This window comes from Coregonus lavaretus, assembly GCF_964263955.1.
Source record: "Coregonus lavaretus genome assembly, chromosome: 1".
Taxonomy (NCBI): domain Eukaryota; kingdom Metazoa; phylum Chordata; class Actinopteri; order Salmoniformes; family Salmonidae; genus Coregonus; species Coregonus lavaretus.
Window position 1 is genome coordinate 29582883 of NC_139988.1, and position 20942 is coordinate 29603824.

Consider the following 20942-nt stretch of genomic DNA (forward strand, 5'->3'; position numbering starts at 1 on the left):
AAAAACACAAATCGACATCATAGTGCCCCCTACCTTTGGGTGGTGGCTGTGACAGCAGGGGCGGAGGGGGGTTATGGAGGAGCGGGGCCAGGGAGGCAGCAGAGAGCTGGGCCTGGAGCAGGGGAGGAGGGGGACCCTGGGCCTGTACACTGAACGTGGTGGGGGGAGGCAGAGACTGGAGCATGTTGGGACCCGGCTTCATCATATTAGGGCCTGGAGGCTGGCTCTGGGGTGGGGTGAGGGAGAAGAGAGGTTAGCATTACCCCAGGGCTGTCCCATGAGGTATCTTATCAGAGTAAGTGTTTTATTTTTATTTCTTGTCACATATAGGCGCTTTAGTTAAAGAAATGTGCTTCATGGATATCATTATGCATAGACGACATACACCAAATGAGATTTGTGCCACTGCCAACAGGTAACCATGTGCTAAAGCAAAACAGAACTAGAGGAGTGAGGTTTGGAAGGCGTCCTTTCTTTCACCCAAACTGTTTTTTGGCAGGTGCAGTTGTGTCAATCAGGTACAGTGAATAAATGAGAAAACTACTGCCGAAGAAGAATATATTAAGTCTGCATTATCTGCAAAGACAGGACAGGTTCCGCGAAAAAACTACAAAAAGGTCAAGTTATAAAACTCTGCAAAACCCTGGAATAATCGGTGTATGACTTTCTGTGAGAAGTATGGAGAACTTTTCAGTTTCGATAGTAGTTCCTAACCTGTTTGTGAGGTGAAAAGGTGCTTATCATGTATGAAAATCATGTATTTACCATAACATTGAAGAAGAAAGGGTTAGAGAAGTGAAGAAAAGTGTGTCAAAAGTGCATTCTTTAAGATAGCCTAGAAATCCTAGTATTTGTTGATTTAATTGCTTTAATATGTCTGTAAAAATTTAAGCAAAAAACATAAAAAGAATTACCATCTCAATTGGACTCGCATGGTTAGCCTAAATGAACAATATCAAGAAATCTTATGGATTACACCTTAAAAACGGCAAATTTCCCCTGTTGAGAGATTATCATGGATTTCACCGTTAGAGAAGCCCAAAAAATAAGTGTAAAGAGACAGATGGCATTCTTTCGTGTTTCAGAAACCATAGGCTGAGAGACCATAGGCCCCGAGATAAAATTAATTTCTAAAAGTATTCAATGCATTTTATGTGCTTTGTCCTTTGTGCTTTTTCTTGGTCCGAAACACAAATTAGCATGAAGAAGGAAAAGAGAGAGACGAGAGAGACTAGAAGAGAGAAGAGGAGGGAGAAGCACAGAGTGCGTAAAATGCCTCAGAAAGATGCAGGAATATGTATGATTTTTTTGTTGAAAAAAAAGAGCTAGAATAAGAGGCCCATAGAGGTGTTGGGGGGAGGGGGGTTACATTTTGTCTGTTGTCCATGCCGACGGAGTGCATGTCTGAGTAGCGCTGCTGCATCCCCTGGTCAGCATAGAAGCTGCTCAGCTGTGGGGGAACTGGAGGTAAGGACTGGGGCTGCTGCTGAAGCTAGGGGTGGAAATCAGACTGGTTAATAACAGACACACAACCACACGCACGGGCTGGGTTCCAATCTGATCACTTTCAAACTTCACCTCTGCACTGAGATCGGAGGGTGAATATGGCAATGGCTCCATCTATACTTCTAGTAGGCTACATGTAGGCTTACATTACATTTACATCTAAGAGTGAGTCAACCAGGGCAGACGGGAAGAGAGAGCCAATGATCATATTGGAACCAAACCCTGGAAGCATTCAAATTGAGGTGTAAGGTGTCACTAATGCCTCGATCAGAACGACTGCATCATTGCATCAATGCTGAGTAATACATTCTGCAGCCAAACGTTTTTCATTATGTAAGCCAAGATTTTTAGTGGATACGTGTGCAACAAAAGTTCAACATTCACCTTTTGCTACTATACTGAACATAAATATAAACGCAACATGTAAAGTATTGGTCCCATGTTTCATGAGCTGAAATAAAAGATCCCAGAAAATGTCCATACGCACAAAAAGCTTATTTCTCAAATGTTGTGCACAAATGTATTTAAATTCCTGTTAGTGAGCATTTCTCCTTTGCCAAGATAATCCATCCACCTGAACGGTGTGGCATATCAAGAAGCTGATTAAACAGCATGATCATTACACAGGTGCACCTTATGCTGGGGACAATACAAGGCCACTAAAATGTGCAGTTTCGTCACACAACACAATGCTACAGATGTATCAAGTTGAGGGAACGTGCAAATGGCATGCTGACTGCAGGAATGTCCACCAGAGCTGTTGCCAGAGAATGTAATGTTTATTTCTCTACCATAAGCCGCCTCCAACGTAGTTTTAGAGAATTTGGCAGTACATCCAACCAGCCTCACAACTGCAGACCACGTGTAACCACGCCAGCCCAGGACCTCCACATCCGGCTTTTTCACCTGCGGGATTGTCTGAGACCAGCCACCCGGACAGCTGATAAAACTGTGGGTTGCACAACCGAATAATTTCTGCACAAACTATCAGAAACCGTATCAGGGAAGCTCATCTGCGTGCTCGCCTTCCTCGCCAGGGTCTTGACCTGACTGCAGTTCAGCGTTGTAACCGACTTCAGTGGGCAAATGCTCACCTTCGATGGCCACTGACACGCTGGAGAAGTGTGCTCTTCACAGATGAATCCCGGTTTCAACTGTACCGGGCAGATGGCAGACGGCGTGTATGGCATCGTGTGGGCGAGCTGTTTGCTGATGCCAACGTTGTGAATAGAGTGCCCCATGGTGGAGGTGAGGTTATGGTATGGGCAGGCATAAGCTACGGACAACGAACACAATTGCTTTTTATCGTTTTCAATTTGAATGCAAAGAGACACCGTGATGAGATCCTGAGGCCCATTGTCATGCCATTCATCCGCCACCATCACCTCATGTTTCAGCATGATAATGCACGGCCCCATGTCGCAAGGATCTGTACACAATTCCTGGAACTGGAAAATGTCCCAGTTCTTCCATGGCCTACATACTCACCAGACGTATCACCCATTGAGCATGTTTGGGATGCTCTGGATCGACATGTACGACAGCGTGTTCCAGATCCCGCCAATAACCAGCAACTTCTCACTGCCATTGAAGAGCAGTGGGACAACATTCCATAGGCCACAATCAACAGCCTGATCAACTCTATGCGAAGGAGATGAGGCAATTGGTGGTCACACCAGATAATGACTGTTTTCTGATCCACGCCCCTACCTTTTTTAAAAGGTATCTGTGACCAACAGATGCATATCTGTATTCCCAGTCATATGAAATTGACTGATTTCCTTATATGAACTGTAACGCAGTAAACTCTTTGAAATTGTTCAGTGTTTTTCTGTCAAGTCTACACATACAATTTGATGGATGGATAAATCCAACGTATGCACCACACAGAACACACTGCAAATGCCTCTGCAACACAATGCTGCAAGGCAAACGCAGAGTTCAATTGGAAATGAATGTACTTCTGGTGTACCAAAATGAAATGACGCTGTCGGTCTGATCAAGGCGTAAGGCTTTGGTTTTAGCTGTTGACAGGGTCACCAGGATCATATTCAGTAGGGAAACAAAAGTTATTCAGTTTTACTTCAGGCCTGTCTATTGAATGTGACCCAGGTGTGCGTGGGGGCTAGGTGAGGCTCACCGATTGGTTGGCCAGCTGAGGTAAGGTCTGAATGCGCTGGGCGTTCCATTTGAAGGGCATGTTGGGGTTGTACACGGCCTCCACTAGGACCCTGTCACCCACCTGGGGGGTCTTCCCCTTCACCGCACTGTGGAGACATCACCCATTATTTACCCACTTGAAATTGCTTTAGAAACTGCAATATATGGAGACTTCACACTTGAAATTCAATAAAAAAATACATTACTGCTTTAGAATATAAGGTACACAAATTAGGGATGCGATCAACAAAATACAGAAAACCCATGGAAAAAAGGCAACTGGTCCGATGTCTTGTGTGGCCCAATCCGAAATGGACTCCTATACCCTATGCACGATCTGAGAGGACTTGGGCCAAAGGCAGAGACTGGACACTCACCTGAGCTGGAAGAAGACGTCCTCATCCACGAAGCCGAAGGTGTCATGCAGCTTGTTGACAACGCCGGTGAAGACTCGCTGTTTCTGGGGCTGGCTTTGCTGCTGGCTCTGCTGCTGGTGGCTGGAGCGAGGCGTGGGGTAGGACACGGTGATCTGGGCTGTCTGCTGGGGGTTGGACAGAGAGAGGCTGGTGGGGAGAGCCACGGGGGGCTAGGGAAGAGGAAAGTTATAGGTCAGTGTCCATGGGGCAACTTCATGCTACTCCTTCCTTCTGTATAAGTCCTAAATGTATGAATTGTATCAAGTCCCACTAAATTCTAAATATGTGTATCTAACAATGGAACTGTTTGAAGTGTCTATATGGAGTCTATCATCTTATTTGGAATTTAATTTAATCAAATGTCCCTTAGCGGTTCTCCTCATTTACCAAAGGTGTTGATTTTTACTCTCATTGTGGCCATATGCGTCCTGTTATTGTATTTGGCTATGAAGAAGGTAAAAAAATGAACTTGGTTTAAAAACAGAAAGGTTATAAGGTGGGGATGCCTACCGGGAATTTGTTTTCACCACTCCAGTTCTTTCAACATCCGTGCAGATAGCAGAAAAGGAGACATGGTCACGTTAGACTATTATGATGCATTCAAAATTCTAAAAATGTGACTAAATAATTCTACTCAAGACAAGCTGACTAAAGTGGCATTACTTTTGTTGAAAAGTGCATTAAATGTACAAGAGAGACAAGTTTGTTCCTAATTAGCCTACCTGTGAAAGCAGCGCTTGCTGGGGCTGGGGGAGCTGTGGAGAGAGCGATAGATAGAGGTAGAAAGAGAGAAGTAGAACAGTTACTACTGTGTGTCTGTAGAATAGAGTACATTCCATACCCCAGCACCAAGCATAAAGTGCCTTGTGATTTTACTGTGCTGCGGCTGTGAACTGTTGCTGCTTACCCCGTATAAGTCTGTATGCTGTTGATGTTGCTAAAGAGACAGGGTACACAAACACGCAGAAATAGCAATAAGTCTTTCATTGAGGCAACTACACATTTGTTGATTGATAGATATGAGTATGGCCTTTCTCAAATCAAGGCGATTCAGAGTTGTCTGTGTGAGTTGCACATCAATAATTTACCCCGTATGAGTCTGTATGTTGTTGATGTTGCTGAAGAGATGGGATACACACACGCAGAAATTGCAATAAGTATTTCATTGAGTAAATAATACATTTGTTGATTGATACATATGAGTATGGCCTTTCTCAAATCAAGGCGATTCAGAGTTGTCTGTGTGAGTTGCACATCAATAATTTACCCCGTATGAGTCTGTATGTTGTTGATGTTGCTGAAGAAACGGGGTACACACACAAATGCAGAAATTGCAATCAGTCTTTCATTGACTAAACAATACATTTGTTGATTGATGCATATCAAGTGACCAGCATTAGTGAGGTCTTTTTCAAGCTAGGTTGTACATCAATAATTTGCACCTCAAAAAAACATTTTTTTACTAGAGAATGCAGCACAGGAGGCTACTGAGGCGAGAACAGGTCATAATAATGGCTGGAACGGCGCAAATGGAATGGCATCAAACACCTGGAAACCATGTGTTTGATGTATTTGATACCATTCCACTATTCCGCTCCAGTCATTACCATAAGCCCGTTCTCCCCAATTAAGGTACCACCAACAACCTGTGGAACTAAGTATAAGACAAATACTATATAGGTTAAAGAGAACAAAAGGGAAAACTATGCTGCAGCATCTAGCCTATAACAAATCTGATTTGACAAACAGTGAGGCCATTTTCTTTTATCTAAGTCAAACCCATTTGTAAATGAAAGCCTGTGACTATGTGAGTGAGTGATCTAACTGACGTGATATGAAATGGCTGCTCTGGGTTAGAACACTCAGTGTTCTTAATGTGGGTTAAAGTTCTGGAACTCGGCCCAGTCTGACAGTTTTGCTGACGAGCTCTAATTCGTTTACAAGCCAAGCAGCAAAAACATGTATCAAACCCCCAAGCAACAGAGTACTACTCCAGATAAGACCCTGTGGCATTCTCAAAGCTTAACTGAACCAAAGTCCACCACAGAATGTCATATTACTGACTCCATTTAAGGGAAACAGAATATTTTGTATAACTAAAAAGGCAAGATATGTGCTCATTAGGAGAGATTGAAGAAATTAGGAATTCCAGATTGATCTTCATATGAACTATATGACAAACTAAACATCTTCTCCAATCATAGCCATCAGGGGCAAAACTCAAAACACATAAGATCAATAGCTTCTAAGTGAAACTTCATCCTACTCAACCTAGAACAGGGTATTTCACTTGGTGTAATGGCCATGTGTCTCACCTGATGGGGTACATTGTAGAGCTGCTGAGGAGGAGGCTGCTGAGGAGGCTGTTGTTGCTGCTGCTGCTGTTGCTGCTGCTGTTGCTGCTGTTGTTGCTGCTGTTGTTGTTGCTGCTGATACTGCTGCAAGGCCGAGTTGATTTGAGACTAAAGCAATTAGAGAGACAGGACAGAGAAACATTTTAAATGACTTGATGTTGCGGTTTATATGAGTAACATCACTTTGAAGGGAAGACCATTTACTAAACAGTTAAAGTGACTTCATACTCAACTACAGCCATGAGAAGAAAAAAGGGGTATTTTTCTCAGACGTTCACTCAGAATCTAAACAATATGTTGTTCACACTGGTCTGATGGAGGAGGGGGGTTATCAGTTGCATCAGTTCATCACTCACTCACAAATCAGAACAGGTTTTCCAACAACACAGCTCCTTCAAGTCTAGTGAGGTTTGGACGCTTACCAATCTCGGTACCACGATGGTTTGTCTGACCCAAATAATGCTCATCATTGGGAATGTTTTTTCAGTAAACAAAATCCAGAAAGTTCAAGTGAAATTAGCCATGATCAACCAATGGGGTATCGCCCTACCATTTTGGGGACTTTTGGGTTGTGTTCATTTGGCACGAAACCAAAGTTACTACCTGAGCTTATCCAATAACAACAAATATTATCATATTCTGTTAAAGAACATTTAGCTGCATTGTGCCTAACGGAACACTGCCCAGCTGACCCTAGTGTAACTCACCTGTTGCAGTGCTGCAGCGGCGGCGGCTGCAGCTTGCTGCTGCAGGGCTGCAGTCTGTTGGGATAGCTGGTAGTTGGAGGCGGACGACTGGGAGTTGAGGGAGGCTGCAGACAGGGCCGATTGCTGGGAGTACATAGAGGGAGACGCACCCAGGAGAGATGGCTGCTGCACACCTAGAGCTGCAGGGGAGAGATGGGTTTGGGAATAGAAGAATGTAGAAAGAGGATGTATGGCAAGTGAGGAATGGAGTGATAGACCGGCAGAACGAGAAACATTTAAGATAAAAGACGGGAGAGAGAGAAATAAAGTATAGAACTTTGAACCTTGTTGAATATCCAGTGGACCATTCTGAACCCCCTTCATCACAAACTTTGTCACTGAGATGCACAGTTTCCTTCTAACACTGTACCCTCAATCCAGGGTTACTGTTAGCCGGTAATATCAAGCTTTTGGCCTTAAAAAAAAAAAAAAAGGCGATAAATAAAATTGGCACCTGCCAATTTGCGAAATAATGCTTTTTAGCCTATTAATTGATGGAAATACCGGTCAATGTAAATACATTTGATTGGTCATGCTTATCGGTCCATAGGTTAATTTGCATAATTTAGTGGAATTAAATTGGCACGTGTGTACAGTATATTCGTTATGCATCTTATTTATCACACGCGCAGGCCTACAGCATACAGATACAGAGCCTTTGAGCAGAAAATCGGTCAAATGTGAGAGCTGCTGCTACAGCATCTCAAACAGCATACATAGGCAACGGAAGTCAGGCTTCATCAGCGCATCACACACCACTTTGCAATAAGCTGGAGGCAGTATGCATTTTGAAAACATTTTAATTGTTTGAAACCTGAACATTTTAATACATATTATGAGGCATGTCTTACCTTGCTTAAAAATGTGTAGCCTAGACAACTTTCTTTCATTGTCCAGTGGCCAAATGATTTTCTCTGTCACATGAAACCGCTTGCATGAGCGGTGTCCTTTTGACAATGGTGTTTTCCTGCTAATTGCATTATGGAATGAACATTAGTGCATAGCCTACTGCCTTGTGTGCATTGCTGTGCTTATAATGTTAAGAAATAATAGTTTACAAACATTTTAAGATAAACGTTCTGTTGCATCAGACTCATTGCTTTCTAACTGGTTTTTTTTTGTAGTCTAGGCCTACTGGTTGTATGAATTTGGGATCCATCGTACCACAACCGTCCCAGAGTCTGTTTGAAATAGGCTATTTCTTTCTCGACCAGCTGACCAATAAAATGGGTCAACTTTTCTACTATGGGGGATAGTAGATTGACATAGGCGATAGGTCCCCTGTAGCTCAGTTGGTAGAGCATGGCGCTTGCAACGCCAGGGTTGTGGGTTCATTTCCCACGGGGGGCCAGTATGAAAATGTATGCACTCACTAACTGTAAGTGGCTCTGGATAAGAGCGTCTGCTAAATGACTCAAATGTAAATAGGCCAGTGATTTTGCTGCTCGTTAACATGTCTTGTTGGCTGAGGAAAAGCAAATGTGGACAGTTATTCTAACATCTTCAAAGTGCACATCAGAATTTCGTAAGAAGTACCACACATTGTTGCATCCCCGACTTGCATGTTCTGTTAATCCTTAAGTCTTTAAGAGTCTAAACTGGGGGGTGGGTTCGGTTTACTAAGCTAACATATGTAATTGTTAAGATGGTCATACCAAGAATCATTTAGCTATTTGACTTAGAATTTTTGGATCCCTTAAGGTATAAACAAATAAAAAATATTTGATGAAACATAGAATTTGGCCTTACTGCTATTAGCCCATAGAAACGCATTGAATAACAGCTTCATACACGGATAAACAGATAGTCAAAAATATATATAAAAAGGAAGTTATAAGATCAGGAATATTGTAAAAGAAATTGACATTATTTAATCCCCTATTCTAGGCACTAACCTATCTCCATATATACTGTACTTCCATTCATTTTTTAAACTGGTACTGGGACTAGTCTTGTGAGGCTTGTGGGCGTCCTAGAGCAAAACAACCGACATGTTCGTGAGAGACTCACCTTTCCTTAGAGGGGGCATATTAGTGTGTAGCCCAAACTGTTCAGACACTACAGAAAGAAGTTGGCAGATCGGCTGTACCGACCTCAGACGAGTCTTGTGACGCTTGTGGGGGTCTTAGAGCAAAATGGAGAACACCATCGTGTTCGTGAGAGTCATCTTTAGTTTGTAGGCCAAACCGTTCGGACGTTACAGACGTTTTTGTGATATCTCATGATCTGACAAATACCGCTCTAGCTCTGCCACCTTTCACCGCAGATGCGGAAGGGCAACATCGGCAGACCCTGTGGATTGAGACGCAGCCCATGCAAAAAAAAACAGATATTTCTAGCTTAAACTGATGGACTTTGATGGGAAATGTTTTATTATGATAATATATTTTCGAAGGGGCGCGGACATCGACTCTAGGGGGTTATCTAGGGGGTTAATATTAATTACCATAATCTAAATGTGATTTATGTCATTCTGAGCACCATGGGTGGACACCCTAATCAGGTTACGCACCCAATGCATACGGGTCCGGTGAATTTCACAAATGTCCGATAAATTAAAATGCTGCCGGTCACATGTCCGGCGTCACATTTTCTTAGTGGAAACCCTGCCTCTACCACACATTAATTTTATCCCACAGATGAGCACAGAGTATAGAAGGAAAGGCAGTCATCCATTGAAGTATCATACTCACAGTGTAGGCTGTTGAGGTCCAGGGACTGTCCTGAGTGGCTGGGCTGGGACACCCCTGTGGCAGTGAACTGAGCCGCCCACGGAGGGTTCTTCTGTCCCCCGAATTGGGCCATGAGTCACGGCTCGAGCTTAAGATTATTGACGGAACCGATTTAGGTTTATATCCTGTCAAAACAACAACCGGAAATGGGCCTGTAAATATAAGGTTTCTTCATTTGACATTTACCTTTGCTTTGCATTGAACACTAAAACACTGGCAGCTAGCAACAAAAACAAACAATACAGGAGGAGAAGATTGTTACAGATTTACTTACAGCTAATACGATACCTAGCTAGCTAAATCATATCAGCTAACATTAGCTTGGCTAAAATATCGTTAAGTTACCTCCTTGGCTAAAACGACAACAACGTTAGGCCTCCTGACAGCTGCCTCTACTAGGCGGGATAGTGAGACTAGCAACAACAGATAACAGCAGAATGAATGGGCAGGTTAGCAAAACGTTAGCTGCTGGAAAATGTTGCTTTGTTGGCCAGCTAGCTATCCCTTGATGATGACTCTCAGTTTCATTACATTACATTACACATAAAAGTCATTGGACGAAGGCGTCTTCTGTACGGGGGACTTTTTGTTAATAATTAGAAAGCCTTAGAATTCATGAATTTATATGTCCCCTGTAGCTCAGTTGGTAGAGCATGGCGCTTGCAACGCCAGGGTTGTGGGTTCGTTTCCCAGGGGGGGCCAGTATGAAAATGTATGCACTCACTAACTGTAAGTTGCTCTGGATAAGAGCGTCTGCTAAATGACTAAAAGGTAAAATGTAATGAATTAGGCATACTATTTATAGCTAGCCTCTTCAACTCTGACGCCCTCTGGTGGCATTTTCTAAACTACGCATAATATTGTATACTACTCTCATAAAGTACATTTTGGTTTCAGAACTATAAGTCTGACAAACACAAGCTTAGTACTGTTAGAAAAGTAAGAACTGTGGGAAACAATGTGATTACTACAGAGCCTGGGATCCAACAGATACAACTGATTCCCAGTTCATCCACTAGACAGCAGTAGATCACATGATGTCTCCTGGCCACTTGAAACCAGTTGCGTCTGGTTTGGTAGTGAGTCACTGTGCCAAACTGGCTCAATGGATTTTTTTAATGACCCTACCAATCAGGCCTTTCAACATATCGAGGTGAGGCAACTTATTTTCCCATTGTAAACGACTGAGATAAATCAACAGTGCATGTGGAGGATGCATACAAGATACTGTGGATGGAGAAGGAAATGCATTGCTTTACAATGACAATCAGTGTGTACCCTTTTCCTACTAAATGTTTGCACTATTGGTGACTTGACCTACATTGCACACTATGAATATGCCCATAGCGCATGACTTATGGCCTTTATGGGGGGGCGGATTCTTATGACATTGCCAGCAGTAAGATTTGCGTAAAACGTTCCAAAAGACAGGGGCTGTAGCTGTCAAATGATATGTCACTTTCTATTTTGTACAGGGCCCATAACAACCGAGAGTTTAACAGCTAGCTAATACACATGCAGATATAATCTACCTGGTTAGCCTTTAACTATAAATAGCCATAGGCTAACTAACAACATGTGGCTGGGTTAGCTTGCTAACGGAGATAAATAGCTTGCTAACTAGATAGCTATAATGATGACTCGTGGGTTTTGTTATCAAAGCAACGATGACTAATGTCGCTAGCTAGTGGTGTAGTTAACGTTAGCTATAACGAGGCCTACGCAAGGCAACACACGACGCAGCCCTATAAAGGACTGATGAACAGCAAGGCTGATGGACATTCCAATTTTGCGACAATAATTGCATTCTGCAGTACGGAAAGCATCCAAAATGTAAAATGTTTATTCCATTAACAGATAGAGAAAAATATTGTCCTCACGCCTTTTACCTCTGTCGTCTGTTCATTCACCGGCGGAGATGGATCCAAAACTGTCACCGCGCATGCGTAGATCAAGGGGCGCGCACGCGTGCTACATACTTTTCTTTTTGACCACAAAATAACATGGTGGGTCAGGCAATCTGTGTACAGAGCCTTCAGAAAGGATTCATATCCCTTGACTTATTCCTCATTTTGCTGTGTTACAGCCTAAATTTAAAATTGATTCAATATTTTTTTTATACCATCTACACAAATACCCCATAATGACAAAGTGAAAACATTTTTAGAAATGTTAGCAAATTTATTGAAAATGAAATATCTCATTTACATAAGTATTCACACCCCTGAGTCAATACATCATAGTCACCTTTGCCAGCGATTACAGTCTTTCTGGGTAAGTTTCTAAGAGCTTTGCACATCTGGATTGTACAATATTTGCACATTATTATTTTTAAAATTCTTCATGCTCTGTCAAGTTGGTGGTTGATCATTGTTAGACAGCCATTTTCAAGTCTTGCCATAGATTTTCAAGCCGATTTAAGGCCAGACGGTAACTAGGAACGTTCAATGTTGTCTTGGTAAGCAAATCCAGTGTATATTTGGCCTTGAGTTTAAGTTTATTTTTTTCCTTTGTGCACACAATTTGAGAGAAATAAGCCTTTTGTACGTAGGGGAAATTTCTGGGATCTTTTATTTCAGCTCATGAAATATGGGACCAACACTTTACATGTTGCGTTTATATATTTTTTTGTGAGGCATAAGAAAACCTCCCTTGTCTTTGTGGTTAAATCTGTGTTTGAAATTCACTGCTTGACTGAGGGACCTTACAGATCATTGTAGAGATGAGGTAGTCATTCTAAAGTAATGTTAAACACTATTATTGCATACAGTGAGTCCATGCAACATATGTGACTTGTTAAGCACATTTTTACTCCTGAACTTATTTAGGCTTGCTATAACAAAGTGGTTGAATACTTACTTACTGACTCTAGAAATTTCAGCTTTTCCTTTTTAATGAATTTGTAACATTTTCTAAAAACATAATTCCACTTTGACATTATGGGGTACTGTGTGTAGGCCAGTGTGTGACGCGTACTGAGTATACGAAGACGCAGGACGCAGACATTAACAAGGTCAAGGTTTACTTAACAATGAGCAAGAGAAATAACAAAGATAGAGTAAACGACACGAAGCTTAACAATCACACACAACATCATACAGAACAGTACAGGGCTAAATAGGGGTGGTGATGAGGTGCAGGTGCGCTGGAGGTGATTAGGGTGCGTTGGGTTTCCATTCCGGTGTTGCGCTCAGACCGGTGGCTCAGTAGACCGGTGAATCAGAGCGCCGGAGGGGAGCAACGGGAGGAGACGTGACAGTACCCTCCAGCCGCTGGACGTCGCCGGCCAGGAGGACGACCCCGAGGACGAGGAGCGGTCTGGTCAAGGCGGCGACGGTGGAAGTCCCGAATTAGGTTGGGGTCCAGAACGTCCCCAGCCGGAACCCAGCTCCTCTCCTCAGGACCATACCCCTCCCAGTCCACCAGGTAATGGAGCCATCCCCCACGGAACCTGGAGTCCAGCAGGTCCCTCACCGCATACGCCGGACTCCCGTCAATTTCCAGGAGCGGAGGAGCCATACCCCAAGGGACGGCATCTGCCAGAGGACCAGGAACCACCGGCCTGAGGAGAGACACATGAAAAGTGGGTGAGACACGGTAGTGAGGAGGAAGGAGCAGCCGGTATGATACCTCATTTATCCGCTGGAGGACCTTAAACGGCCCCACAAACCGGGGGCTCAGTTTCTTGCAGGGCAGGCGGAGAGGGAGGTTTTTTGTGGACAGCCAGATACGATCCCCAGGCTGGAATACAGGGGCTTCACTGCGGTGGCGGTCGGCTTGGTCCTTCTGCCGACGAATGGCCCTCTGGAGATGGACATGGGCGGCGTCCCAGACCTGTCCGGCCCTGTGGAACCACTCGTCGACAGCGGGCGCATCGGTCTGGCTGGGTGTCCAAGGGGCCAGGGCCGGCTGGTACCCCAGGACGCACTGTAAGGGAGTGAGCCCAGTGGAGGAGTGAACGAGGGAGTTCTGGGCATATTCTGCCCAGGGAAGAAACCTCGCCCACTCCCGGTCCTGACAGTGGCAACAAAGAAACCTCCCCAGCTCCTGGTTCATGCGCTCAACCTGCCCATTCGGCTGAGGCCTATACCCGGAAGTGAGGCTGGCCGTGGCCCCGATCTTCTCCAGGAAAGCCTTCCACACTCGGGAGGTGAATTTGGGGCCACGGTCCGAGACAATGTCCTCCGGAAGTCCATAATGCCGGAAGACCCGTGGGAACAGGATCTAAGCGACCTGGAGAGCAGACGGAAGACCAGTTAGTGGCAAAAAACGGCATGATTTGGAGAACCGATCTACGACCACCATGACTGTGGTGAAGCCGTCAGAACGTGGAAGGTAGGTGACAAAGTCTATGGACAGGTGTGACCAATGTCGCTGAGGCACAGGGAGAGGAACTAGTTTGCCTGCCAGGGCGTTCCGAGGTGTCTTCATTTGGGCACATACAGAACAGGAGTTGACGTAGCGGTAGACATCAGAAGCCAAGGTGGGCCACCAGTATTTTTGGGCTAGAGAATGCAGGGTGCATGTAATATCAGAGTGCCCTGCCGTAAGGGTGGTGTGCGCCCAGATCAGCAGGCGGTCACGGACACTGGTGGGTACATACACGTGCCCCAGCGGGGCGTTGGCAGGAGCTGGGTCCTCCTGAGCCGCCAGGTGGATGTCTTCGTCCACATCCCAAACGACAGGAGCAACGATGAGAGACGAGGGCAGGATAGGACCCCCCAGATCCTTCCTTTCTCCGGTATGGTGCATCCTGGAGAGTGCGTCGGCCTTCACATTCTGGGATCCTGGGCGGTAGGACAGAATGAATTGGAAGCGAGTGAGAAATTGGGCCCACCTGGCTTGATGAGAGTTCATCCGTTTCGCTGCCCGTATGTGCTCCACATTCCGGTGGTCAGTAAGAATCCGGAATGGATAGACTGCGCCCTCCAGCCAGTGTCTCCATTCCTCCAGAGCGAGGACCACCGCCAACAGCTCCCTGTCTCCAACTCCATTCCTCCAGAGCGAGGACCACCGCCAACAGCTCCCTGTCTCCAACTCCATAGTTCCTCTCTGCGGGGGTAAGCTTTTTAGAGAAAAAGCCACAGGGATACATTTACTCTGGCTTACCATGTCGCTGGGAGAGGACCGCACCCACGCTCTCCTCCGATGCGTCCACCTCCAGGATGAAAGGACGAGATGGATCTGGGTGTTTTAGGATGGGCGCTGTGGTGAACCTCTCCTTCAGCCTCTTGAAGGCAGCGTCAGCCTCAGGGTTCCAGGCCAGCTTCTGAGGCCCACCCTTAAGGAGAGAGGTGAGCGGGGCGGCTATGGAGCTGAAGGACCTGATGAAATTAGCGAAGCCCAGGATACTCTGTAGGCCCTTGATGGTGGTGGGAACTGGCCATGACCTGACGGCGTCCGTCTTCACTCCTTCCATGAACACCCCCTGAGGACTGATCCGGTATCCCAGGAAGGAGATGGCCTGTTGGTGGAATTCGCATTTCTCCCCCTTCACCAACAGGCTGTGTTCCCGGAGGCGGAGTAGGACAGGTCGGACGTTACTGACGTGCTCCTCGAACGTAGCCGAGTAGATCAGGATATCGTCGATGTACAGTCGTGGTCAAAAGTTTTGAGAATGACACAAATACTAATTTTCACAAAGTCTGCTGCCTCCAGTTTTGATGATGGCAATTTGCATATACTCCAGAATGTCATGAAGAGTGATCAGATGAATTGCAATTAATTGCAAAGTCCCACTTTGCCATGAAAATGAACTTAATCCCCCCAAAACATCTCCACTGCATTTCAGCCCTGCCACAAAAGGACCAGCTGCCATCATGTCAGTGATTCTCTCATTAACACAGGTGAGAGTGTTGATGAGGACAAGGCTGGAGATCACTCTGTCATGCTGATTGAGTTAGAATAACAAACTGGAAGCTTTAAAAGGAGGGTGGTGCTTGAATTTATTGTTCTTCCTCTGTTAACCATGGTTACCTGCAAGGAAACACGTGCCGTCATCATTGCTTTGCACAAAAAGGCCTTCATAGGCAAGAATATTGCTGCTAGTAAGATCGCACCTAAATCAACCATTTATCGGATCATCAAGAACTTCAAGGACAGTTTCAATTGTTGGGAAGAAGGCGTCAGGGCGCCCAAGAAAGTCCAGCAATTGCCAGGACCGTCTCCTAAAGTTGATTCAGCTGCGGGATCGGGGCCCCACCAGTGCAGAGCTTGCTCAGGAATGGCAGCAGGCAGGTGTGAGTGCATCTGCACGCACAGTGAGGCGAAGACTTTTGGAGGATGGCCTGGTGTCAAGAAGGGCAGCAAAGAAGCCACTTCTCTCCAGGAAAAACATCAGGGACAGACTGATATTCTGCAAAAGGTACAGCGATTGGACTGCTGAGGACTGGGGTAAAGTAATTTTCTCTGATGAATCCCCTTTCCGATTGTTTGGGGCATCCGGAAAACACCTTGTCCGGAGAAGACAAGGTGAGTGCCACCATCAGTCCTGTGTCATGCCAACAGTAAAGCATCCTGATACCATTCATGTGTGGGGTTGCTTCTCAGCCAAGGGAGTGGGCTCACTCACATTTTTGCCTAAGAACACAGCCATGAATAAAGAATGGTACCAACACATCCTCCGAGAGCAACTTCTCCCAACCATCCAAGAACAGTTTGGTGACGACCAATGCCTTTTCCAGCATGGTGGAGCACCTTGCCATAAGGCAAAAGTGATAACTAAGTGGCTCGGGGAACAAAACATCGACATTTTGGGTCCATGGCCAGGAAACTCCCCAAACCTTAATCCCATTGAGAACTTGTGGTCGATCCTCAAGAGGCGGGTGGACAAACAAAAACCCACAAATTCTAACAAACTCCAAGCATTGATTATGCAAGAATGGGCTGCCATCAGTCAGGATGTGGCCCAGAAGTTAATTGACAGCATGCCAGGGCGGATTGCAGAGGTCTTGAAAAAGAAGGGTCAACACTGTAAATATTGACTTTGCATAAACTTAATGTAATTGTCAATAAAAGCCTTTGACACTTATGGAATGCTTGTAATTATACTTCAGTATACCATAGTAACATCTGACAAAAATATCTCATAACACTGAAGCAGCGAACTTTGTGAAGACCAATACTTGTGTCATTCTCAAAACTTTTGACCACGACTGTACACCACCACCTGTCTACTCAGCATGTCCCGGAACACGTCATTGACGAAGGACTGGAACACAGAAGGTGCGTTTGCGAGGCCGTAGGGAATGACGCAGTATTCATAGTGGCCTGAGGTAGTGCTGAATGCGGTCTTCCACTCGTCTCCTTCCTGGATTCGGATCAGGTTGTAGGCACTCCTCAGGTCCATCTTGGTAAAGTACCGGGCTGCTCGATGGCACCAGAGGTAGGGGGTACCGGTACTTGGTGGTGACTGCGTTCAGCCCCCTGTAGTCAATGCATGGTCTCAGTCCTCCGTCTTTTTTGGCCACGAAGAAGAAGCTGGCGAAGGCAGGAGAGGTAGAGTGTCTGATGAACCTGTTTCAGGGTCTCCGCCACATACTTCTCCATGGCCTCAGTCTCCGCCATGGAAAGGGGGTAAATGCGACTCTTCGGGGGGTGTTGTCCCTCCAGCAGGTCAATGGCGCAGTCCCAGGGCCTGTGAGGAGGGAGACACGTAGCCTTTAATGAAGAGAAGACATAGGAGAGATCTGCGTACTCACGTGGAATGTTGGGCTGGAGGGCGGACACCAGACTCTCCACTGACGTGGAACAACAAACCACCGGCAGGCAGGTCTTCCGGCATGAGGTGGACCAGGCTGTGATCCTCTTGGTGCTCCAATTGATGGTGGGGTTGTGTAGTCTGAGCCAGGGCAATCCCAAGACGATCCGGTGAAGGGGTGACATGACGATGTGGAATGACAGCTCCTCGTGGTGCTCCGGTAGTGTGGGAATGGTGATGTTGATGGGGAGAGTGACGTGCGTAATGGTGCCTGATCCAAGGGGTTTATTGTCCAGTGAGGTGACGTGTAGCGGAGATGGCAGTGGCACGGTGGGCAACCCCCATTCAGAGACCAGCTCCCTATCTATAAGGTTCCCCACTGATCCAGAATCTATCATTGCGGTAGAAATGGAAGAGAAGGAATAACCAGTCATCGTTATGGAAACTAAAAACAATGGTTTTGTGATAGGAGCTGACGTAACACTCACGGAGCGGCGACGGGAGTCATACCGCCTAGATAGGGAGCCACCAGGAGATCTGTGGTCCGTGGTGGTGTAGGGGGTGCTGCCCACCTCCATGGGTGAGGACTCGGAAGCAGGGCGGCTTCCATAGCTCAGATGGGGTGAACGTCGAGGCTCCGGGAGGTGTTGGTGAACGCCGTCTCTCTCTCAACATGTCGTCAAGACGGATGGACGTGGTGATGAGGGTATCAAGGTCCATCTCGTCATCCCGACATGCAAGTTCCGTCTTGATGTCCTCCCGTAAGCCTCTCCTGTAGGCCGTGCGCAGAGCACGCTCATTCCAGCTGGAAGATGCCGCCATCGTGCGAAAGCTCAGAGCATACTCGGACGCGGGCCCCTCTCTCTGTTGTAGATGGAGGAGACGCTCACCCCTATCCTTTCCCTCCGTGGGATGATCAAACGTCGCCCTGAACCTAACGAGGAAGGTGGGGTAGGGAAGCGCCACTGCCTCCTCTCCTTCCCAGACTGCCGTGGCCCAATCCAGTGCCTTTTATTTAAGAAGCGAAATCACCAGCGCTATCCTGGCTTGGTCAGATGGATATGCCCCAGGCTGACGCGCCAGATAAAGGGAAACCTGTAGCAGGAAGCCGCTAAATTTAGTAGTTTTACCATCATAGCGCTCCGGTAGGGCGAGGGTTCCCGCAGGAGTGGGTGATAGCACGGAAACAGGTGGATTGGGGGCACTCGCCGCTCCCTGAGGTGGAACTGGAGCGCTGGGCAAATTATGCAGAGTTTGGAGCACTTCCTGCATGGCGGCGTTCAACTGGGCAAGCTGCTGCTGGTGCTGGTCGAGGCATTGGGAAACTCCTGTTGCATCCATTTTTGTTTGGTGTGTGATTCTGTGACGCGTACTGAGTATACGAAGAGGCAGGACGCAGACACAGGAATTAACAAGGTCAAGGTTTACTTAACAATGAGCAAGAGAAATAACAAAGATAGAGTAAACGACACAAAGCTTAACAATCACACACAACATCATACAGAACAGTCCAGGGCTAAATAGGGGTGGTGATGAGATGATGAGGTGCAGGTGTGCTGGAGGTGATTAGGGTGCATTGGGTTTCCATTCCGGTGTTGCCGAGGTGGTGCGCTCAGACCGGTGGCTCAGTAGACCGGCGAATCAGAGCACCGGAGGGGAGCAACGGGAGGAGATGTGACACAGTGACACACAATCTATATTTAATCAATTTTAAATTCAGGCTGTAACACAACAAAATGTGGAAAAAGTAAAGGGGTGTGAATACTTTCTAAAGGCGCTGTAACTTCTGGAATGGGGTCAGGTCTATGTACAGGTGTAGTGTCATTTTGTTTATTTTACGGTCATGAGTCATGACTCATGATACATGTAAGGAGTTATTACCGGTAACAAGGCTCATCCTCGACCAGTGGCTAAATAGTCTACAGACGAACAATAAATGCAACCCACACTGGGGGAAAAGCTTGAAGTATCACTGCTGCTCTGTTGCAACTTGGAGAAAATGTTAAATACTGTGTGAGAAATAAATTATAATTATATGGAAAATATTACACTGAGTGTACAGAACATTAGGAACACCTGCTCTTTCCATGACATAGACTGACCAGGTGAAAGCTATGATCCCTTATTGATGTCACCACCACTTCAACCAGTGTAGATGAAGGGGGGATGACCGGTTAAAGAAGGATTTTTAAGCCTTGAGACAATTAAGACATGGATTGTGTATGTCATTCAGAGGGTGAATGGGCAAAACAAAATATTTAAGTGCCTTTGAATGGGGTATGGTAGTAGGTGCCAGGCGCACCGGTTTGAGTGTGTCAAGAATTGCAACGCTGCTGGGTTTTTCACGCTCAACAGTTTCCCGTGTGTATCAAGAATGGTCCACCACCCAAAGGACATACAGCCAACAGCAGGCCAGTGGTTGAAAACAGGTAATTGATGAAAAAGGACAAAGAAGGCTGACACGAATTGTGCAGAGCAACAGATGGGCTACAGTTAGTAAACTGACAGTCCAGTACACCATCGTGCCCAAAGACTCATAAAATAATCAACAACTTGTCGTACCTTGACACGAATCGGGAATGGCAGCCAACGACCTTAGTGTTCCACTTCTTTCAGCAAAAAACAAAAAACTGTGGTTGCAGTGGGCTAAGGAACGAAAACACTGGACACTGGAGAATTGGAAAAACATTGCCTGATGAATCCCAGTTCCTGCTGTTTCACACTGATGGGAGGATTAGGGCATGGAGAAAACCACAAGTACATGCATCCATCATTCCGCATGTCAACATTGCAGGCTGGTGGTGGTGTGGGGTGTTTTCATGGCACACATTGGGCCCCTTGATAAAAGTGGAGCAATGTTTGAATGCCACAGGATATCTGAACATCATTGCCAATCATGGCAGCAGTGTATCCATCTGCAAATTAATTTTTTCAGCAGGATATTGCCCCATGCCACAGGGCTAGGAATGTCCAGGAATGGTTCCACGAACATTACAGTGAATTCAGCTTACTGCAGTAGCCTGCCCAGTCACCAGATCTCAATCCACTTGAACATCTGTGGGATGAGATGGAGCGAGCTATTCGGAGTAGAGATCCACTACCAGCCAACTTGACACAACTGTGGGAAGCATTGGAGTCAACATGGGCCAGCATCCCTGTGTAATGCTTTCGTAGCTCAACTGGTAGAGCACGGCGCTTGTAACGCCAAGGTAGTGGGTTCGATCCCCGGGACCACCCATACACAAAAATGTATGCACGCATGACTGTAAGTCGCTTTGGATAAAAGCGTCTGCTAAATGGCATATTATTATATTATTATTATTATTATT

At 45.9% G+C, this 20942-nt stretch overlaps 1 protein-coding gene across 1 annotated transcript in view; it reads right to left on the reverse strand.

Annotated features, from left to right (window-relative positions):
- Nucleotides 1–11862, reverse strand: part of LOC311136784 (cell division cycle and apoptosis regulator protein 1-like) — a 29986-nt gene extending 18124 nt beyond the window's left edge. Inside the window, exons 1-13 of the mRNA XM_084171061.1 lie at nucleotides 11804–11862; nucleotides 9876–10039; nucleotides 7144–7322; nucleotides 6398–6544; nucleotides 5350–5379; nucleotides 5171–5200; nucleotides 4990–5019; nucleotides 4805–4837; nucleotides 4593–4619; nucleotides 4044–4252; nucleotides 3647–3773; nucleotides 1370–1492; nucleotides 34–226 (exon numbers count right to left, since the gene is read on the reverse strand). Of these exons, the coding sequence (XP_084027187.1) occupies nucleotides 34–226; nucleotides 1370–1492; nucleotides 3647–3773; nucleotides 4044–4252; nucleotides 4593–4619; nucleotides 4805–4837; nucleotides 4990–5019; nucleotides 5171–5200; nucleotides 5350–5379; nucleotides 6398–6544; nucleotides 7144–7322; nucleotides 9876–9987 (1240 nt within the window). The 5' untranslated portion in view covers nucleotides 9988–10039; nucleotides 11804–11862. The remainder of the gene's footprint in view (nucleotides 1–33; nucleotides 227–1369; nucleotides 1493–3646; nucleotides 3774–4043; nucleotides 4253–4592; nucleotides 4620–4804; nucleotides 4838–4989; nucleotides 5020–5170; nucleotides 5201–5349; nucleotides 5380–6397; nucleotides 6545–7143; nucleotides 7323–9875; nucleotides 10040–11803) is intronic.
- Between the last annotated feature and the right edge of the window lie 9080 nt (nucleotides 11863–20942).